We start from the raw sequence: 22,115 nt of genomic DNA on the forward strand, positions 1-22,115 counted from the left end.
AATAAAATAAAACTACACAGAAGCCCTGGAAGACTTTGCTTTTCAGTTAAAAGTCATTTAAAACTGCTTTGACTTTCACCCTGAAAACATAATTTTACCAATAACCAAAAAAGGATTAAAGTCATGAATTAATGTCAAGGATAAGATCTTCCATCAAGGAATAATGTCAGAAGGGAGAAAGCTGAACTGACCTAGCGCTATATCTAGGAAGATAACCTAAAATTTCAAAAAGCCAGGCCCTACCCTGAAGGCCGAGAAGCATTCCTTCTGAGGGTTCTTGAGAAAGTAAAATAGTGAGCGTTCCCATGACATGTCTGCAGCGCTCTGTAGGTCTTCTGATAAAGACTTTCCCAGCTTTTTAGACAATGGCATATATTCCTTAATAAATGTTATCCTTGCGGTAATGTTTTTAGAGATTCTAGCCTCAGAACATGGAAGAGATGACTAAGACATTCTATAGTGAACACGATTCTGTCCGATGGCCATCTTTTTAAAATTTTTATTATTTTATTTCCTTTTATTTTTTTTGAGTCAGAGTCTCACTATGTCACCCAGGCTAGCGTGCCGTGGTGGTGTCATCATAGCTCACAGCAACCTCACAGTCTTGGGCTCGAGTGATCCTCCTGCCTTGGCCTCCTAAGTAGCTGGGACTACAGGCATGCACCAGTGTGCCTGGCTAGTTTTTCTATTTTTAGTAGAGACTGGGTCTCCCTCTTGCTAGGGAAGGTCTCGCACTCCCGAGCTTAAGCAATCCACCTGCCTTGGCCTCCCAGAGTGTAAGGATTATAGGTGTGAGCCAGCCGAGCCTGGCCTCTCTGAAGGCCATCATTTGTAAAGATAACATTAAGTTATTCATGCCACATCAGCCTTGATAGACCAGGCCGAAATGGCAAACAATTTTTACAGGCATTTGTGAAGACACATTTTTGGATTTTTTTTTTCCATCCAAAAATTCTGCTAATAAAGGCCCTTTCTTTTTCCATGCAGGTCTTTCAGGGAAACACCAACCCCACAGACGTCGTGTTGGGAGTTTTCCCCAAACCACTGTTAACTCGCTTTGTCCGAATCAAACCTATGACTTGGGAAACTGGCATCTCTCTGAGATTTGAAGTGTATGGTTGCAAGATAACAGGTGAGCTCCAGCTTGAAGATCGCCCTCTTTCGATTTATGTAGACACAGGGAGAGTCATTTTGCATCAATGTACTTGTTCTTGTTTGATAATTAACAGCATGTACTTTGGATTTGGGCAAATCAGAGTTTAAATTCTACCTTTCTACTCACTGGCCTACTTTTTTTTTTTTTTTTGACAACGTATTTATCTTTCAAAGCCTTGGTTATCTCACCTGGAACACAGCCGTAGAGGTGCAGACTTCTGCACAGGCCAGTTGTAATAGTGGATAGGATAATGCCTTGGTCCCCAATCCTTTTGGCACCAGGGATAGGTTTCATGGCAGACAATTTCTCCATGGGAGCAGGGGCATGGTTTTGTGATGATTCAAGCACATTACCTGTATTATGCACTTTATTTCTATTATTGCTACATTGTAATATAGAATGAAATAATTATACACCTCACCATAATGCAGAATCGGTGGAAGCCCTGAGCTTGTTTGCCTGCAACTAGATGGTTCCAGGGCTAGTAGCATCACCGCCTCGGGTCCACCTCTGATCATCAGGCATTAGATTCTCAAAGGAAGCATACAGCCGAGATCCCTCACATGCACAGTTTCCAGTAGGGTTCATGGTCCTCTGAGAATCTAGTGCCTCCACTGATGGGACAGGAGGTGGAGCTCAGAGGGGTGATGTGAGTGACGGAGAATGACTGTAAATACCAATGAAGCTTCCAGGTCACCTGCCAACCATTTCCTGCTGCGTGGCCCGGTTCCTAACAGTCTGATGCTGCTCCTCAGCCTGGGGATTGAGGACAATGGGTCCAGGGATAATGGGTCCAGTGCCTTTAGTACATTCTGACGTGAGGCAGAGATGCATTTAGGGCTACCTTTTCCTTTAGACTGTAAGCTCCTCGAAGGCAAATATCATGCCTTTCATCTCTGCTTCCTGGGTGCCAGGCACACAGACTGCCACTTAGTAGATTCAAAATAAACAACTGTTGCAGAAAATGTTCTATATCTGTTTTATCTGTTTATTTTTTCTTACTTTTTTTTTTTTGTGGTTTTTGGCCAGGGCTGGGTTTGAACCCACCACCTTTGGCATATGGGACCAGCGCCCTATTCCTTGAGCCACAGGCACCACCTTGCATTATCTGTTTAATTTTGAACCATAGAGGTGGCTTCATATGGTACAGCTAAGAAGGAGTTTATTAAACTGTCTCCTTTTACCCACTAACTACCCTGACAACTTTCTCTTAGGTTTTGTCTCTGGCTATGTTTATTTTTTACTGAATGAATGTACTCAAATTAGAAACCAACTCACACATGTTTCTAGTTTTTTCTTTTGTTGTTTCAAACATCAACAGGACTTTAAAAGTCTCTGATAAGTGTGGAATCAGCAAATGGATTATACCCATTTGAAAGATGAAGAAGGTTGGGATATTATAGGATCAAGTGACTGAAAAAAATAGACCAGGTCCAGAAAGAGCGGGAACTAAAAAAATCGTCCAGACTGTTACCCTTACTGTGTTTCCATGGTGATAAGTGCTACTGTTGCTCGGCCATTGATTTTTCTGGTATGCTATTCTGTACTCAAAGGCACATACCAGTCACATGAGAATTCCTTTCCATTTAAGTAAATACATTGCAAAGCTTTCCTTGCAAAAGCAACCACCAAAACACTAGTGCAATGCAATCCTCACAATAAGCTTCAAAGTTTGAAGACAGAATCAATAGACTGAGTCACTGAGAAGTAATTAAAAGTGAACAACTTCTAAAAGTCAGCACACTACCTTTTAATATCATGTTAGTATATGTCCACAGGGCATTTATTTTTTCATCCAATTTTTATGTTTATACTCTTCAGTATAATTATTTTTAGAGGAGAAAAATGCTGATTTGTGAAGAAAAAAAAATCACCATGGCAGTTTTCCATGAAACTATAAGGAATTTGGAGAAAAGCTAATGAAAGTGGGGAACTACCTTGTTTACAGTAGAGTCTATCCTGGGAAATAAAAGCTGACATCGGATTTTATTTTTACCAAAATTTTATTTATTTCCATCCCAGAGACAGGCTTGTTTATTGTTATAGGATCTAAGACTCAGAAAGTTCAAGGCTTTGGAGGGAGAAATTGGGTGGGGAAGGTTTTAGATTAAGAAAGGACGACGAAAGTTAGATATATCCTTGGTTGTTTTTTTGTTTTTTGTTTTTTTGATCAGCAGTTAAATTACAGAAAGTTCTAGGTCATTTTCAAAGCCTTACAAATGTGAGAGGCTATCCATAAACTCATCGAACAAGGCCATTTGGGATCAGGGTGGGAATTTCTGGCCTTATCTCATGTCAGAATATTAAAAAAAAATGAGGTAAACTTCATAAAGACTCCAAACATGTTAGTTTGAACTTTGAATTTCCAGCGTCTTGGAGGGTTATGTCACATCATTTTAGTTGAATAAAATGCTTATTGAAACTCAAATTGTCCTTTTTCATTCTCACAAGGATTTCCCTGAGAGAAAATTCTCGGAATGTGAGCAAAGAAGGCAAATAATTTGTTGGCTATTTTTAAAAACTGGTTAAATGGCCTAGTTACTTAAACATAGATATATGAAATAGCACATTCTAGCATTTTCATACACAGTCTATTTTATAATTATTGTAAGTAGCTAATTATTTTTCAAATAAGGTATTGCTTTTAGGCTTGGAGTGCTAATCTTTTAACCAGGGCCCCTACTATACTTCTAAACACTTTCTGTCTAGTAAGGCTGTAATCTCCAAATAATTGATCTGGGCAGCTTTTTAGAAAGGCCATCATGTCCCACTGATAGTCACATGGGTAGAAGTATGCACACTTCTCCAGGCTTGGCTGTAGACTGTCCACTTAGTGAATATTTGACATGAGAGAGACATTTATTGAGTTCCTCTGATCGCCATTTCCTTGTCTATAAGACTCACTTAATGCAGCTGTAATGAAAAAATATTCGTAACCTACCAGGTTTAGGGTAAGTGCTCACTGAATGGTACCCCGCAAGGATGTAGTACTCAATAAAATGAACCTACACTAAGCCCCCGTGAACAGAGCCTCTTATAAGACAATGATATCAGTGTTTCCTTCTTGGTTACCAGAAGCAGATCATTTTCTTCTTTTTGAAGCCATGGTGACGTCAGATTGGAGATGAATGATAGAAAAAAAAGGATTGAATTATCCCTGCAGGTCCCTGAGAACAGGGCCCCGTTTGCCTTATTTTCTATTGTGTTTTGTATGCCTGAAGTGAAACAAGGGCGCCGTAGTTATTCTGGAATTAATGAATGGCATTTCTATCCATGCTTTTTTTTTTTTTTTTGAGACATAGTGTCACTTTGTTCCCCTGGATAAAGTGCTGTGACGTCATAGCTCACAGCAACCTTAAACTCTCGGGCTCAAGTGGTCCTCTTTCCTCAACCTCCTGAGTAGCTGGGACTACAGGTGCCCATCTCAATGCCCAGCTGGTTTTTCTATTTTTAGTAGAGATGGGGTTTTGCTGTTGCTTAGGGTGGTCTCAAACTCCCGAGCTCAAGCGATCTACCCGCCTCGACCTCCCAGAGTGCTATGATCACAGGCATGAGCTGCTGCACCTGGCCTACCCATGCCCTCTGACAAACAAGTATCTGGACCTCAAATAATTTTCACTCTCTCCTGTTAAGTAGTCAAGTTCTAACTCAGTCTTGAACCCTACCAAATTCAAGGTTACTGTGTGCACATATCACTTGACTTCCAAATCAAAGAGAGCCCCTAATTTTAACCTGATTTTCATATTCAGATATTATTTTTTCTTGAATCAAGGAGCAAATACCAAAAAAAAACAAAAAGAAAAAATTTTTTTAGAAATATAGTAATCCTGGAAATTTCAGAGTATATGATGGTTGTCACCCTAATAGAGACATAAAGAAAGACAGATTGAAGAGAATCATTTTGCTATAGAGATGATGGAGGAAGGAACATTTTTGTTATTTTGACAAAGTAGACTTCATCATTTTGGCAAAGATGGAAATTGGTGAAAATCATGTTGGAGGGTTAGTGTTTGATACCTAAGAACACACTACAAACTCTGCTATCTGTTTGTTAAACAGAAGTCTATACCTGAAATGCGTATATTCTTGTGCTTCTGAGTCAATCAGAATTCACAAAGATAATATCCAAAGGTACTTTCTGAATCATCAAGGAAAGATTAAATAATTTTCGTTCAGGGTCTCCTGCCAAATTCAGTTATTACTTCCCATTCTTTGAAAATTGGTTAGCTGCATATGTAATTTACCATATATCAGTGTTTCCATTAAAGTTGAGCACAGAGACTTTACTCTAAAATAACATCACTAAAAATAACCACCTCAATCCCTCATTACACAACCCATTTCTGCCTCCCCTCCAGAATTGGTTTTCAGCTTTCCAAACAAGGTTGGCAAGTAAATTACAGAATGTCCAGCTAAATTTGATGCAGATAAACCACAGATTTATATTTTATTATAAGTATGTCCCCTGCAATATTTGGGATATACTTGTACTAAAATATTATTCCTTGTTTCTCTGAAATTCTAATTTAGCTGAGCATCCTGTATCTGGTTTTGTTGTCTGCTCATCTCTGCTAAATCTGGTAACACTATTTCCAGAGGGTTTGACCTGTAGCCAGGCTAAACCACATCTGAGGCCGCCTGTTACAGAAAAATAGAGTTGCCAAGGAGCATCTTATTCAAACCTTGAATTAATTGTTAGTATAATTTTTCTCCTCATCATTGTTAAAAATGGGTTACATAGTTCTCAATAAAAGGCAAATTAAGGTGCCTCTTTATTGGTTTCTTTTTTAGATGAAGCAGACTTATGAGGGAAAAGGTAGTCTAATTGCACTACGGACATGTTGGCTGGATGGGAGTTGGGCACCACTGGGTTTGCAGATCTGTAAACTGTGACCCAGCCAGCTCTGCACTAGACAAAGGGCATTAATCTGGTGACAGTTCTGCTCTCCTTATAATATTCAAGTTAATGATGTTTTCCTCCACCTGGTAACATCTGGTCCCCATTACCAGCTAAACATTGCCCTTATAAAAGCTGGTCTTGAGTCAGGTAGGTATGACCACAGTGGCCAAAAAGAAATGGGACTTCTATTTTTAACATTATGGTTTCATAGTCCCTCCATGTAACAGTTTTCATAAATCTTTTTTTTTTAATCCCCATTGAGTTTATTCATGGTTTCCAGATCCCAGCCTGGAGCAAATATTATGGCTGAATTCCAGGAAAGGGCACTTGAGAAAAATGACAGCTGCCTTGTATTGTGTTAAGTTGATTCATTCAACAAATATTTGTTGAGCAAATACTATGTATAAAACAGGGAAGAAGGAGTCACCAAAAAAGGGGAAATATGACTTAGGTTCATGTCCTCAAATAAGTGAAAATCTTGGAAGGGAAAGAGAAGCAACCCACAAAACTGAATTTGGGCGACATATAAGAAATAAAGACAAAGTGTTGTGAAGAGTCCCCGTGTCCATTGCAGAGATTAGAAGAGCTGAGATGGCCTGAACATAGGTTAAGATTTACTTTTTTTTTTTTTTTTGATAGGACAATCTTGGAAGACTGAGGCTTTCATAAGCACTTATGCATTTATTCATTTCTCTTTTCATGCATTTATCAAACAACGTTTTTATTTGTATAATTCTTTCAGGTTAATTTGAGGGTACAAAGAATTAGGTTACAATGTTTGCATTTGTTGGGCAGCGTCCCACTTATATTTGTGTCCCACCCCCAAGAGGTGTGTCATATAGCCTAACACTGTGCCCATGAAGTGGGAGCCAACCCATCCTTCTCTGTCCTCCCCTCTCTCCGCTCCCTATTCCCCCACGCCCCATCTTGAATTGAATTTTTTTCTCTTATGTGGGTATGTATTAGATGGTCTACTGGCTTCATATTAGAATTGAATACATTGGCTTCTTGCTTCTCCATTCTTGTGATACTTTACTAAGAAGAATGTGCTTCAACTCCATCCAGGTTAATACAAAAGATGTATAGTCTCCATCTTTTTTTTTTTTTTTTTTTTTGTAGAGACAGAGTCTCACTTTATGGCCCTCGGTAGAGTGCCATGGCATCACACAGCTCACAGCAACCTCCAACTCCTGGGCTTAAGCAATTCTCTTGCCTCAACCTCCCGAGTAGCAGGGACTACAGGCGCCCGCCACAATGCCCAGCTATTTTTTGGTTGCAGTTCAGCGGGGGCCGGGTTTGAACCCGCCACCCTCGGTATATGGGGCTGGCGCCTTACTGACTGAGCCACAGGCGCCGCCCAGTCTCCATCTTTTTTAATGGCTGAATAGTATTCTGTGGTACACATATACCACAGCTTGTTAATCCATTCCCGGGTCAGTGGGCATTTAGGTTGTTTCCACATTTTGGCAATTATAAATTGAGCTTTGATAAACCGTCCAGTGCAAATGTCCTTATGATAAAATGATGTTTTGCTTCTGGGTAGATAACCCAGTAATGGGATTGCAGGATTAAAGGGGAGATCTAATTTTGAGTTCTTTGAGGATTCTTCCTACTTCCTTCCCAAAAGGCTGTACTAGTTTGCAGTCCCATCAGCAGTGTAAAAGTGCTCCCTTCTCTCCACATCCACGCCAGCATCTGCAGCTTTGAGACTTTGTGATGTGAGCTGTTCTTACTGGGGTTAGATAATATCTCAGAGTGGTTTAATTTGTATTTCTCTGATGATCAGGGACAATGAGCATTTTTTCAAATGTTAATTAGCATAGGTCAAGATTTTAAACAGTTCAGGGGGGTGGAGTACTGTTTTCAAGCTTTTATTTTTTTTGAGACAGAGTCTCATTTTGTCTCCCTCAGTAGAATGCCATAATCTCATGGCACAATTAAACCTATGGTTAAACTTCCATGGCACACTTAAATTACATTGATCAGGAAAAAGAGTAAAATAGCTGGGTGTGGTGTGCTCTGGGAGGCCGAGGCAGGTGGATTGCTTGAGCTCAGGAGTTCGAGACCAGCCTGAGCAAGAGTGAGACCCCATCACTTAAAAAATAGCCAGATATTGCAGCAGGCACCTGTACTCCCAGCTGCTCAGGAGGCTGAGGCACAGGAATAGCTTGACCCCAAGAGTATGAAGTTGCTGTGAGCTATGACGCCATGCCGCTCTACCTAGGGTAACCAAGTGAGACTTTGTCTCAAAAAAAAAAAAAGAAAGAAAGAAAAGAAAAGAAAAAGTAAAATAAATAATAAAATTACTGTGCTTTGATCTTCTTTTGAAAATAATTAAATTAATGATCTTTTAAATTTTTCACGGGATACCTAAGATCCTATCATGGCATACTGGTTGAAAATCACTGGGGTAGATGATGAAGTGAAAGGAATAGAATAAAAGAAAGCCTCCTTGTCTCCAGAGGAGAGGGAATGTTTCATCATTAGTTGGCTCCAGCAAAAGCGGGGAGTGAGGAGAGGCTTTGAAAGGACATGATACAGGAGGCTTTGCAGGCCTGGTTGAAAAAGGCACGCACAATTCCTAGGCAAGCAGGCACTGAATGTTTGAGATAAGAATTAAAATGACCTGAACTGCCCAACTCCTGTGGAAGGTACATCTGTATAATTAACTCTTAAGGTCCAGGGGATAACACAAATATAGTTTAACACACTGACTACCACATTAGCAAAAAAGTTCTTCCCTTGGAGCCACAGCGTTGTAGGTCAAGAGATGTGTGAATTACATACGCTTCATGAGGCCCCAGACTCAAAACTAGTATGAATGAAATACAACTCACATAGCAGTGTGTGAATGAAATGAACTCACAGAGATGCATGCCTTTCACTCAAGGTGGTCCTGTTTTTAGGCTACTTTTTTATATCATGCAGAATTGAGTTGTTTCAGAGAAAAATAGTTATCATTCCTGGGTGCGTGTCCTTGATGGAGATGTGCAGTTTTGAAAGGGGAATAATTGCACATTTTGCCATTAAGTCACCAATCAGTCTAATCAACCAGGGAGGCTCTTGTCGTACTCAGAAGCCATCTGGGATGCTTTAGAAAATAGGATCATGCCCATTTCTTTCCAGCGTCTGCCAGTTTAGCTGTGGCTGTGAGACAAAGAATCTTCAACCGATCTGGGCTATATACTGTACATACATAGTGTATGAGAAGAGGATTGATTGACTAGAATATGTTGTCAATAATAGGAAATAAAAATAGATAATGGGGTGAAAGTAAAATGAGGATCTTGAAACCCAGATAGAGATTGTTTATATGTTCCTATAATTAATGGAGAGCCATGGTAGAGATTTTTAAATATCCCTCTTCTTTATTAATATGGTAAAATATACATGATGTAAAATGGGCCACTTCCATGGTTTTTAAGTGTACAATTGTTATATCAAGTGTGATCGCACTGTTGTACAGCCATCACTGCTATCCATTTCCAGAACTTTTTTATTATCTTAAACTGAAACTCTGTACCCATCAAACACTAGCTCTGCAGTCTCCTTCCTCCCTGCCCCCTCCAAACACTTCCCATCCCTGCCCTGGCAAGCACCATTCCACTTTCTGTGTCTATGAATCTAACTATTGTAGGAAACTTATATCAGTGGAATTAGACAAAATTTGTCCTTTCTTATCTGGCTTCTTTCACTCAGCAATGGGAGATTTTTGAGCATGAGGATGACACAGCAAAAAAACAAAAACCAAAAAAAGTGCGTTATGAAAAGTTACATGAAAGTTAGTCCTCTGGAGATTTGAAACCAGAGTCTGGGAGGCCCAACCAAAGTAATACCCTGGCATGGACGTTCATATCAGAATGATGCCCTAAATAAATGGAACTGGAAAGACAAGCCTAAGGTTTTGTTTTGTTTTTTAACAAAAACATGGCAGGATTTGGCAGTATAAACAGAAATGGAAACTAGGGAAAGACAAGATAATTAGGTGGGAACTAGTTGATTAGAGATGCCACCAATTGAAATATGGGGGGGCCAAGGTGGGAGAATCACTGAGGCCAGGAGTTCTAGATCAGGCTGGACAATATAGCAAGACCCCATCTCTAAAAAAAAATAATAATAATAAAAAGTTAGCCAGGCATTGTAATGAGCACTTGTAGTCCCCCTCCTTGGGAGGCCGAGGTAGGAGGATTATTTGAGCCCAGGAGTGAGGGTGCAGTGAGCTATCATCACACTACTGTGCTCCAGCCTGGGTGACAAGCCAAGACCAGTCTGAAAACAAAAATACAAAAATAAAAATAGATAAAATACTGGGTTTGGTAAAAGGATTCAGTGTCAAGGGGAAAGGGCTGTCTTAACCTGGATGTGGTACGTTTGAGAAGACAGTGAGACCCTAAGTTAGCTAAAAGTTAGGGTGAGAGGACAGCTGAGGAGAAGATGGGCACTGTCCTTCCAAACTCAATCTAGATGCCACCTCCCCCTGGGAAGTCCCCCCTTGCCTTTCCAGGCAAAGTCCCATATTTTCTTTCCTTTTACCTCCAAATCACTCTCTTTTTACCTTTGTTTTAGGAAATTTCTTGCTGTTGAATTGATTTTTTTTTACACTATCTCCAACCTGTCATAGACTGTGAACTTCTTTTGGACAGGGCCTGCACTTGATGTGGGGATAATGTCTGGTTACCAAAGAGACTGGGATATGAATAGTTTAGCATTAAACTTGGAAAACCTCAAGGTAGCCGGGGGAGTCGTGCATGTTCTTACTGAAAATATCTTCTACTGGGATGGCGATGTACACAGAGGAATTCTGAAAAAGCAAGTGAAAGGTTTGAGAAAGGACAACTGTAGATTAATGTAAAAGAATCCACTGGCACTCTGGGAGGCCAGGCAGGTGGATTGCTTGAGTTCAGGACTTGGAGACCAACCTGAGCAAGATAGAACTCCTCTCTACAAAAAATAGAAAAACTAGCCCAGCGTCCTGGCAAGTGCCTGTGGTCCCAGTCACTCCAGGGGCTGAGATAGGAGGATCACTTGAGCCCAGGAGTTGAAGGTTGCCGTGAGCTTTGATGCCAGGGTGCTCTATCCAGGGCAACAGAGTGAGACTGTCTTAAAAAAAAAAAGGAAGAAAGAAAAAAATGTAAAAGAATCCAGAAATTGAAAATGTCATACGAATGCATTTAACACCATGCCTTTATGCCGTGCGTTGTATTTTCTTTCTAAGCGCAGAGTCTCCCTGAAAATCGTCTCACATTACTGATTTCATGCCCTCTCCTAGATTATCCCTGTTCTGGAATGCTGGGCATGGTGTCCGGACTCATTTCTGACTCGCAGATCACGGCCTCGAACCAGGCGGACCGGAACTGGATGCCGGAGAACGCTCGCCTGGTGACCAGCCGCTCGGGCTGGGCGCTGCCGCCCTCCCCGCGCCCCTACGCCAACGAGTGGCTGCAGGTGGACCTCGGCGAGGAGAAGATGGTCCGCGGCCTCATCATTCAGGGCGGGAAGCTCCGAGAGAACAAGGTGTTCATGCGCAAGTTCAAGATCGGGTACAGCAGCAACGGCTCCGACTGGAGAATGATCCTGGATGACAGCAGACGCAAGGCCAAGGTGAGTCAGCAGCCCGGCCTTGAGCAGAGGTGCTTTCCTGAGCAAGTCCTGTTTCTGATTTCTTTCCAACCGTGCGATCACAGGACGTGTGTGATGGTGTCAGGAAGGCCCCTTCCCCCCAGCCAGTCTACTGTGCGGTGTAACGCCGGAAAAAACTGCGTTGCTGGTCCCCTTTCCCTCCGTGTGGGGACGGACGGACAGCTCAGCAGACAGACAGGGGACAGGGCAGCCCTGAGGGTAACGGCCTGGGCTGAGCGCAGTGTTGAGCGCAGTGTCAGAGCGCCCTTCAGACCCTCTCTACTAAAAATAGAAAAACCAGCCAGGCCTTGCGGCAGGAGCCTGTAATCCCAGCTACTCGGGAGGCTGAGGCAAGAGGATTGCTTGAGTCCAAGAGTTTGAGGTTGCTGAGAGTTATGATGCCAGGGCGCTCTACCCAGGATGAAAGAGTGAGACCCTTGTCTCCAAAAAAAAAAAAAAAATTATACTGTATATTTTGTTGAAATATTTTTTTCTTTTCACTGGATTATGAAGAGAAGAGGAGCATTCTAAAAGGCTTCAATGCATATGAAATACATTAAGCAGTATTCACAGCAGATAAAAGGTGGGCGCAATCCAAGTGTCCATCAACATGAAGAGTGAGCAGACAAAAGGTGGCTTGCTATTCCTGTCATTCGGGTCCTCTCTTTCCCTCTTCTGTCACCCACCCGTGTTAAGTGTTTGTGGGTTGTCTGTCTGTCTGTCTGTCTGTTTGTTTTTTTTGAGACAAGATCTTGCTCTGTCACCCAGACTGGAGTGCAGTGGTGCAATCATAGCTCAATGCAATCTTAAAATCCTGGGCTAGAGCAATCCTCCTGCTTCAGTCTTCCCAGTAGCTAGGACTATAGGCACACACCACCACACCCAGCTAACTTTTTTACTTATTGTAGAAACAGTTGTCTCACTATGTTGCTCAAGCAGGCCTCAGCCTCTCAAAATGCGGGATTACAGGCGTGGATGAGCATGTTTTTCAATTTTTAATTGTGGTAAAGTACACATGATATAAAATTGATGATCTTAACCTTTTTAACTGTCCAGTTCTCAGTTAAATATGGTCATGTTGTTGTGCAACCAATATCCAGAACTTTCTGCTATTACAAACTGAAACTGGTTGATACCCATTGAGGAGCAACTCGCATTCAACAGCCCCAGTCTCTGGTGACCACTCTTTTACTATCTGTTCTTATGAATTCAACTGCTTTAGGATCCTCATGTGGTCTTTGTCCTTTTATGAATGATTTATGTCGCTTTGCATAATGCCTTCAAGGACCATCCGTGTTGTCGCATGTATTAGAATCCCCATGCTTTTCAAGGCCCAATAATATTCCCTTGTTTGCACGGGCTGCCTTTCGTCCACTCTTCTCGTTGACAGACACTTGCGTCGCTTCCACCTAATTTCAATTTAGCTATTGTGAATATTTCTTAAGTATATTTAAATGCCCTGAAGCCTTTTAAAATGCAGTTGGTCTCTTTGATAATGCAGTGAAAAGAAAGAAATATTCCAACAGCCACCAAAATATATGGTATGTTTTGGTTTGTTTTTAATGAGACTCTGTCACCCTGGGTAGAGTGCCCTGCCGTCAAAGAGCAACCTCAAACTCTTAGACTCAAAGCGATCCCCTTGCCTTAGCCTCCACCTCCTAGTTGCCTAGGACTATAGGCAACCACCTCATTTTTCTATTTTTAGTAGAGATGGGGGTCTCACTCTTGCTCAGGCTGGTCTAGAACTCGTAAGCTCTGCCAATTTACCCGCCTCAGTCTACCAGAGTGCAAGGATTACAGGTGTGAGCCACAGTGCCCAGCTATACAGTGTAATTTTTTTTAACCAATTAGATCTACCTTAGCGATTATGGTTTATTTAGGCTGATGGCTAAATCATTTGCATTTCCTGAGCATACAAAACCAATTTGGAAAGGATGTCCAGAGAGTGTACAGGGTGGCCCAGAAGCCGGTTTAGGACTCAGATAAGGCACAACCCACCCACAATCAGCAGTTTAGTTTCTGTAGGCAGTGAGGGAATTGTATTGAGCTGATGATACTTCTCACACCAACACAGTTGGCCTTCTGGTCTTCGGTAGTCCATCCCTGCTTTGCCTTGGATCTACTCCTCTTGCAAAAAAGATTTTAGCTCGTTTATTATTCTCACTCCCACTCTAAGGAAGTGTAGGAATACTCAGATGGGTTAATATAGTGACTCAGGCCAGAGGCGTTACAGGCAGGAAACATGCAGGGGGTGCCTCCAGCTCCTACTCTGTCCAGATGTGGGGCTCCAAGGAGTTAGCCCTGTCCCCCGAGGGCTGCAGGTCAGCCCCAGAGCAGCCGACTGCCCACAGGGTGACAGGCGCAATGCTGTTGGAAAGGCATACAGGGGAATCTCTCCCTCTCTGTCTCCCCTCCTTCACTTGTTTTTTCTAAAGAATTTTTCATCTTGCATTTATATGTGCAGCTACCTTCTTTCCTGTGTCCATTCATTTTCCCCTTTTACATCTGTCCCTCCTACCTGGGGAAAAGAAAAAGTAAAATAAACATCAGAAGCCAGAGTTCCCTTCTGAGCTGATCTTTTCCGAGAGTGGTGTTTCCTCCTAGTGACTGCATGAGAAAGTGTGAATATGTTGCAAATCAACAACTTCCTGCTGCTGCCGTGGCAGCCTGTGCTGGTGTGACACATTCTTCAACACTGGGGTTCTGAGAGAGAAAGAAAACAAATCGCCATATGCTTTTGATAGGGCCCATCGTATGTTCCTCCCCTCTCTGGTGTCTGCAGTCAAGTCTAAAGCTATCACTGTATTGTTGTGAATTGAGTATAGAATTCCATGGGAAGCCTCCTCACATTTTCAGCTGTAACAGACTACTCACTTCAAGACCGGTCGCATGCGTTAGGGTTTATGCCTCAAATATGATTCATTCCGTCAACTTCATCTTCCTGTGACACTGAAAACCATAAAGCTTCTAAATGGTTTCTTTTTTTTTTTTTTTGTAGAGACAGAGTCTCACTTTATGGCCCTCAGTAGAGTGCTGTGGCCTCACACAGCTCACAGCAACCTCCAGCTCCTGGGCTTAAGCGATTCTCTTGCCTCAGCCTCCCGAGTAGCTGGGACTACAGGCGCCTGCCACAACGCCCGGCTATTTTTTGGTTGCAATTTGGCCGGGGCCGGGTTTGAACCCGCCACCCTTGGTATATGGGGCCGGCACCCTACTCACTGAGCCACAGGTGCCGCCCAGCTTCTAAATGGTTTCTATAGAGCAGTGGGTCGCAACCTTCCTAATGTCACAATGTATTTTCATTGTTAAAAAGGGGTCACGACCCACAGGTTGAGAACTGCTAAATATAGAGCCTAATCTGTGGTCCAAAACACACCTTTCCACGGACGTAAAATCTCCAAGATGAAAAAGGAAACTGGTGAAACCTTTCGTTTTAGAGCAGCACATATTTTTTTAATTGAAAATTGCACATGAACTTTATGGCCATCTTGGATAATGATAGTTTAAAAAAGCTGCATTTAATTTTACAAATTAAAGTTACCTGTTTAGAACCCCAAGTACCTTTTACGTAAAAGTAAAAAGAGAATTTGGTCTCCCCTATATTCACTCCCTATCCAAAACTAGTGAATGAAGGACAAACTCTACCAGAGTCTCTTAACTAGACTTTTCAGAAAGAGATAGAAAATCCAGACTCTCAAAGCTCTCATCTTTTTAAAACATAATTAGCAACAGACCACAAAGAGAATTCATAAGCAAGTTTATGCTATCAAAGTTAGCCGAGTTCCATACGCGTTTTCATTGCTAATATTCTTCCCGGCTCACCACTGACAGCTTTCACGATGTATTTACTTTGCATTAATTCTTTGCTCAAGTTAAAATTAAGAGACGAGCCTGGGATGCCATACATATAAATGCTTTTCTGCTGTGATCTTTGGCGCTATTTTAAATAGAACTTGCATGTGTAGTAATGGTATTTTCATTATAATTAGTATCTTACTGACAACAACTTAATTGGGCCTAACAATAATATATGTCAAATTCTCAATTACTGCCAGCAATTGCAGTTCTATCAGGAGTGCAGAACCCCAATAGTGAATTTACTCTTGATTAAAATAAAAAAAAATAGAAGGATACTTTGATCGGAAGAGGCAGGTCTACATTAGCAATGCACTTTTAAGCTCCTGGAGGCTTTTCTTACTTGGAAAAGGCCAGTTAATTTCCCTCTAGAACTCAGAACCCCCGCGTTCTATTACAACCTACTGTCTTCACTCCACAGGCTTCTATTATTTTGTTATGACATTTCCACCACTCAGTGAGCCTATTTTTGGCTAGTTTATGATGTCTCCACCCAGCTGCCCCATCCGCTCTACCTACTAGCCCAGTATGAAACTAAATGTATGGCTTTGGGCACAGAAGTTCTTGGATCTTGGTGTTTTCACCTGTAAAAAGGAGGGAACTCAACTAAATGATTTCTAAGGGCAGAGGCATCAGTCTGGTGTGGTGAAGGGCACCAGTTATAACCACCTAAGTTTTAGATTTTAAAACTAAAACCTAAAGTGGCTCACACCTGTAATCCCAGCACTTTGGGAGGCCGAGGCAGGAAGATTGCTTGAGGCCAGGAGTTCAAGACCAGCCTGAGCAACATCGTGAGCCCCCTCTTCTCTACAAAATATTATAAAAATTATAATTAAAAAGGCCAGGTGTAGTGGCTGATGCCTATAATCCTAGCACACTGGGAGGCCAAGGTAGGAGAATCACTTAAGTTCAGGAGTTCAGAACCAGTCTGAAGAAGACTGAGACTCCATCTCTATCAAAAGTAATAGAAAAAATTAGCCAGGTGTAGTAGCACACAGCTGTAGTCCTAGTTACTGAGGAGGCTGAAGCAGGAGGATTGCTTGAGCCTGGGAGATTAAGGTTGTTGTGAGCTATGTTGATGCCACTGCACTCTAGCTAGAGCAATAGAGCAAGACTCTATCAAAAAAAAAAAAAGGAGAGGAGGGAGGAAGGGGGGGAGGGAAGGAAGGAAAGAAGAAAGGAAGGAGTGAAAAAATAAATAAATAAAGACTGCCTAGATTTAAACCCTGGCTCTGCCACTTATTGGTTGTGTGGCCATGGCAAATTATTTGGTTGCTTTGTGCCTCAGTTTCTTCATTTGTAAAAGCAAGATAATACTAGAATTTATTTAATGGAGTTATTTTGAGGATTAAATGAATTAATGTTTTTTTTTTTTTTTTTTTTTTTTGAAGCAGAGTCTCAAGCTGTCGCCCTGGGTAGAGGGTTGTGGCATCATAGCTCACAGCAACTTCAAACTCTTGGGCTTAAGTGATTCTCTTGTCTCAAACTCCCAAGTAGCTGGGATTACAGGTGCCCACCACAAAGCTCAGCTATTTTTTGGTTGTAGCTGTCATTGTTGTTTGGCGGGCCCAGGCTGGATTCGAAGCTGCCAGCTCCAGTGTATGTGGCTGGCGCCTTAACCACTTGAGCTACAAGCGCCAAGCCGAGTTAATGTATTTTAAGCACTTAGAACAATGCCTCACATACAATATTTGATATATATAAAAAGGACATTCCCAAGGACAGAACTATTTTATTTTTCTTTCTTTCTTTCTTTTTTTGAGACAGAGTCTCACTCTGTTACCCTCAGTAGAGTGCCGTTGCGTCACAGCTTACAGCAACCTCAAACTCTTGGGCTTAAGCAATTCTCTTGCCTCAGCCTCTGAAGTAGCTGGGACTACAGGCACCGGCCACAATGCCCAGCTATTTTTTCTGTTGTAGTTGTCATTGCAGTTGGCAGTTGCTTAGATGGCACAGTTGCCGTAACCATTGTGCTACAAGTGCTGAGCCGCTATTTTATTTTTCTAATCCTCCTCCTCTTTTCCCCTCTGGATGGCATTAAGAATGTTGTTGGAGCCAGGAATGGTGATACTTGTGTCTATAGTCCCAGCTACCTGGAAGGCTGAGGCTGGAGGATCCCTTGAGCCCAGGAGTTTGAGACCAGCCTAGGTGACACAGAAAGACTCCATCTGAAAAAAAGAAAGAAAGAAAGAAGGGGGGGAGGGAGGAAAGGAAGGAAGGAAGGAAGGAAGGAAGGAAGGAAGGAAGGAAGGAAAAGAAAGGGGAAAGGAAGGAAAGGAGAGGGAAGAAATTGTGGTTAAAAAAATTTTAAGATAGTTTATTTTTAAAAAGAATGGTTTTTAGAGAAGAGGATATAGTAAGGCTTATCCATTTCTTGAAAAAGAAAACAGTCCTAGTCTTTGCTCCATTTTCTTATGGTTCCACTCAAGGATGTTGACCTTCCTGTCAAAGGAAAAAGAGAAATAATATTATTCAACAGCAGACTGGCAATGGGTGGCCCTGCACTCCTGAAAAGTGTCACAGGGACTTCAAACTGGGAACACACTTCAAAAGAGATGCTGACTCATGCTACAGTTCAACCCGTACATTACTGAACTGTCAGGACCCTTGGTACTTTCCTGACACAAGAAGGTCTTTTATCTACAAATGACTCCAACTGGTGATACTTCTTAAGTAAACAGCAATTTCAGTGGTTTGGAATAACCCAAGTTCTTGAATAAACAGCCTTTGTACTACGTTAAAGCTACTATCTTCTACTTTAGAAATTTAATTCCTCCCTCTTCTAGGAGGCCAAGTTTTAGCAAAACAAGGACCTTCTCGTTTCAGATAATGAAACAGGAGTATTTCTTAAAAACGTGATGTCTGTGGGGGTGGCGCCTGTGGCTCAGTGAGCAGGGCGCCGGCCCCATATACCAATGGTGGCGGGTTCAAACCCAGCCCCTGCCAAACTGCAACAAAAAAATAGCCGGGCGTTGTGGCGGGCGCCTGTAGTCCCAGCTAATCGGGAGGCTGAGGCGGGAGAATTGCCTGAGCCCAGGAGTTGGAGGTTGCTGTGAGCGGTGTGATGCCACGGCACTCTGCCGAGGACAGTAAAGTAAAACTCTGTCTCTACAAAAAAAAAAAAAAAAACGTGATGTCTGTTACATACGTGGAAGCTCTAAAAAAATGTCAATTTCTCTTCCTGAGTTTCCTCCACCTCAAGGAGGTGATAAAAGTATCCTTGCCCCAAGGGGTATCACTGTATCATTTAAAAATATCTCATTAAATCCTCAGCTCCTGGTAGAGCTTGAGTGTATACTCCGAATTGTCTTGGAAATGATATCTGTCACTTCTCAGAAAAGGTTTCATTGTTTCTCCTTTCTCATTTGTGAAAATGATGTCAGCCATTTACCAAGGGATGGAACTAGGCCCATTTCTCTAAACTATTAAGAGCTCTGAAAAATGGGAAAAAACAACTGCTGAAAGAGAGGTCTTATCTTTTCTATCTTTTTTTTTTTTTTGTCTTAATGACCTGTGTTTTTCATGCTTCACAGTCTTTTGAGGGCAACAACAACTATGATACACCTGAACTGCGGACTTTTCCACCTCTTTCCACACGATTCATCAGAATCTACCCCGAGAGAGCCACTCACGGCGGGCTCGGGCTGAGAATGGAGCTGCTGGGCTGTGAAGTAGAAGGTAATAACAATTTCCAGAGTCCCTTCTCATTCCCTACTTGGTTTTTTTATTTCCTTTTTCATGCATCTGTGCCCCCATCATCAGGGGGATGATGCTGTTGCAAATTGCCACCATTCCCTCCCTGTGCCCACCACCTACCCTGTGACCCTGTGTCTCCCAGCCTGCCCAACAGTGTGGCTCCATGCTCTGACACCCGCCACAAAGCAGCCCTAACGATTGGACTTTTGTCTTGCTTATTTGTGTGACTCATCTTCAATTCCTTGAGATTGTCTTTCTCTTTTTTTGGAGGGGCAAGACTTTTGACTTTTTTTTAAATAATTTATTAAGGGTTCAGTGCCCATAGCACATTGGTTACAGTGCCAGACACATACACTGAGCCTGGCAGGTTCGAACCCAGCCTGGGCCAGCTAAACAACAATGACAACTGCAACAGAAAATAGCCGGGTATTGTGGCGGACACCTTTAGTCCCAGCTAAGTGGGTGGCTGAGACAAGAGAATCACGTAAGCCCAAGAGATTGAGGTTGCTGTGAGCTGCGACACCACGGCACTCTACTGAGGACAACATAATGAGACTCTGTCTTAAAAAACAAACAAACAAAAAAAACCCACAGTAATAATAATTTATTAAGGTAAAATTCACATAACAAAAAAATTTACCTTTTTAAAGTGAACAACTTAGTAGCATTTAGTACATTCACCATTTCGTGATACAATCACCAAGTCTATATAATTTCCAGAATATTTCCATCACTTTAAAGTCAAACTCTGTACCCGGTAAGCAGGTAAGCAATCCTCTTTCTCCTCCCACCAGCTCCTAGAAACCACGAATTCCTTTGCCTTTTTAAATATTGTTTAGGGGTCTGTGTCTGACCCCGCTTCTGTCTGCAGTGTTGACCATCATCACATAGCAGCGGGAGACAGCATTTGATAGACCAAGACATCAAGGCGCATTATCTTGGATGAATTTCTTAGGCTGCTGCAGAGAGACAGGATGAACGAGATGATGTGGATGAAAATACAGTGAGTCCATCCGAGGATGCTAACGACAGATACTTAGATTATTCCATGAAGGTCAGCTGGAGTACAAATTCGGTTCACACATTGACCTCAGCTCTGCACTCTGTTTTAATACATCATGAATGAGAGAAATGTTTTGAGTTGGTTATTCGACTACTGAATATTTTCATGTCCTAGAATTCCCATCGGCCTTCGATTTGAGCATCCATGAGTTGCCTATACCAGCTTCCCTATCTCCATAGAGGTCCTGTCCGGGCTGGCTCAAAGGACCCCTATTGTTGACATCCAGGTGTTAAACAATAGAGCCTTTATGCTCATAATAGTTTTGAAGAATGCTCTTTTTAATATCACCTTCTTCTGCAGTTTTCAAATTGTGTTTGAGCTACCCAAATGTAATTACACTCATGAGCCCATTAAACACCCATACAACTTTCCTCATGCGCTGCAAAGTCTTCAACTATCAATCACCACAGCACTGGATGAATAATTCATGGCTACTTTCCCATGTGTTTATTTAAAAGCACAGCATTATCTCCCATTCTTTACTGTGTGGTTGTTTTCGTATCTGTAGTCATGTCCTGGACTTCTAAATTATCCGATTGCTATCAACACAGACCAAGAATGACCATGTGCCAGGACTTTGGCAAAGATGCCAAGAAAAAGGAGGGATGGGCAGACTGCACAAAGTGTGGACGCATTCATTCGATTTGCTGAGAAATGCCGTCATCTGGAAAAGGGAGTCTGCTGCTCCGAGGCAGGCCTTGAGCCTGGGCTCTGGAAGCCAGCTCTGATTTAGGAGGTGGAGTGAATAGATGGTTGAAAAGGCTGAGCCTTGTGGCAGTTTGCCAGTGTCAACTCTGTGGTGAGGTAGAAACTGTGGGTGAAAGGATTTGCCTACAGATGTTTCCCAGTGCTCAGAGAAGTGAGGAACTTGCCCCGAGCTGTATTTGTGAAACCAACATCCAGGAAAAGTAACCTCAAAGCTTTTTAACACCACTGGTGAAAGGCGTGTGTTTCTTCTACCTTGAATCGATTAACAGGCCTTTATTAAACATGTACACTGTGCCTTGTGGCAACAGGAGATACCTAAAAGGATATAGATAGAGGATAAAGTCCAGTCTAGCCTTCTATGTGTACCCATCCGATTCTTTTTAATTTGGTTTTATATATATATATATTTTTTTTTATTGTTGGGGATTCATTGAGGGTACAATAAGCCAGGTTGCATTGATTGCAATTGTTAGGCAAAGTCCCTCTTGCAATCATGTCTTGCCCCCATAAAGTGTGACACACACTAGCACTTATACCGTATTTAAGAAACAATTAGAGCCAGGCACAGTGGTTCACACCTGTAATCCTAGCACCGTGGGAGGCTGAGACAAGAGGATTGCTTGAGCTCAGGAGTTCGAGACTTGTCTGAACAAGAGTAAGACCCCTGTCTCCACAAAAAATAAAAAAATAAAAATAAATAAACACAGCTGGGTATGCACCTGTAGTCCTAGCTACTCAGGAGGCTGAGGCAGCAGGATCTCAAGGCCAGGAGTCGGAGGATGCAGTGAGGTGTGATGACGCCACTGCACTCTGCTGAGGGCACAGTGAGACTCTGTCTCACCAAAAAAAAAAAAAAAAGGGGAGAGAGAGACCATTAGAGATCTACAAAAGATAATATATTTTCAAATAGTAAAATCAGAGCAGACAAAGAATTCTCTTTTGTACTTTTTCTCAGTCGAACATAGGCACTGCTCTGGGCCACTTTCAGTGGGGAAATCTGCCTTTATAAACACCATAAGGAATGCAGAGTGATCAGCAAAATGAACAGCGAGTTTAGATACTTAAAAGTAGCACATTGTCAAGAGAAAGGAGAACTTAGGGAAGGCAACTCTCTGGAT

General features: G+C 42.1%; 1 protein-coding gene across 5 annotated transcripts in view; it reads left to right on the forward strand.

The window, feature by feature from the left end:
• NRP1 (neuropilin 1) overlaps window positions 1-22,115 on the forward strand; it is a 161,101-nt gene that overhangs the window by 112,054 nt on the left and 26,932 nt on the right. For all 5 annotated transcript variants that reach the window (XM_053572337.1, XM_053572334.1, XM_053572335.1 and 2 more), the window contains 3 exons: window positions 988-1,132; window positions 11,326-11,657; window positions 19,064-19,208. In XM_053572337.1, the coding sequence (XP_053428312.1) occupies window positions 988-1,132; window positions 11,326-11,657; window positions 19,064-19,208 (622 nt within the window). The remainder of the gene's footprint in view (window positions 1-987; window positions 1,133-11,325; window positions 11,658-19,063; window positions 19,209-22,115) is intronic.

Source organism: Nycticebus coucang, chromosome 20 (genome assembly GCF_027406575.1).
Source record: "Nycticebus coucang isolate mNycCou1 chromosome 20, mNycCou1.pri, whole genome shotgun sequence".
Taxonomy (NCBI): domain Eukaryota; kingdom Metazoa; phylum Chordata; class Mammalia; order Primates; family Lorisidae; genus Nycticebus; species Nycticebus coucang.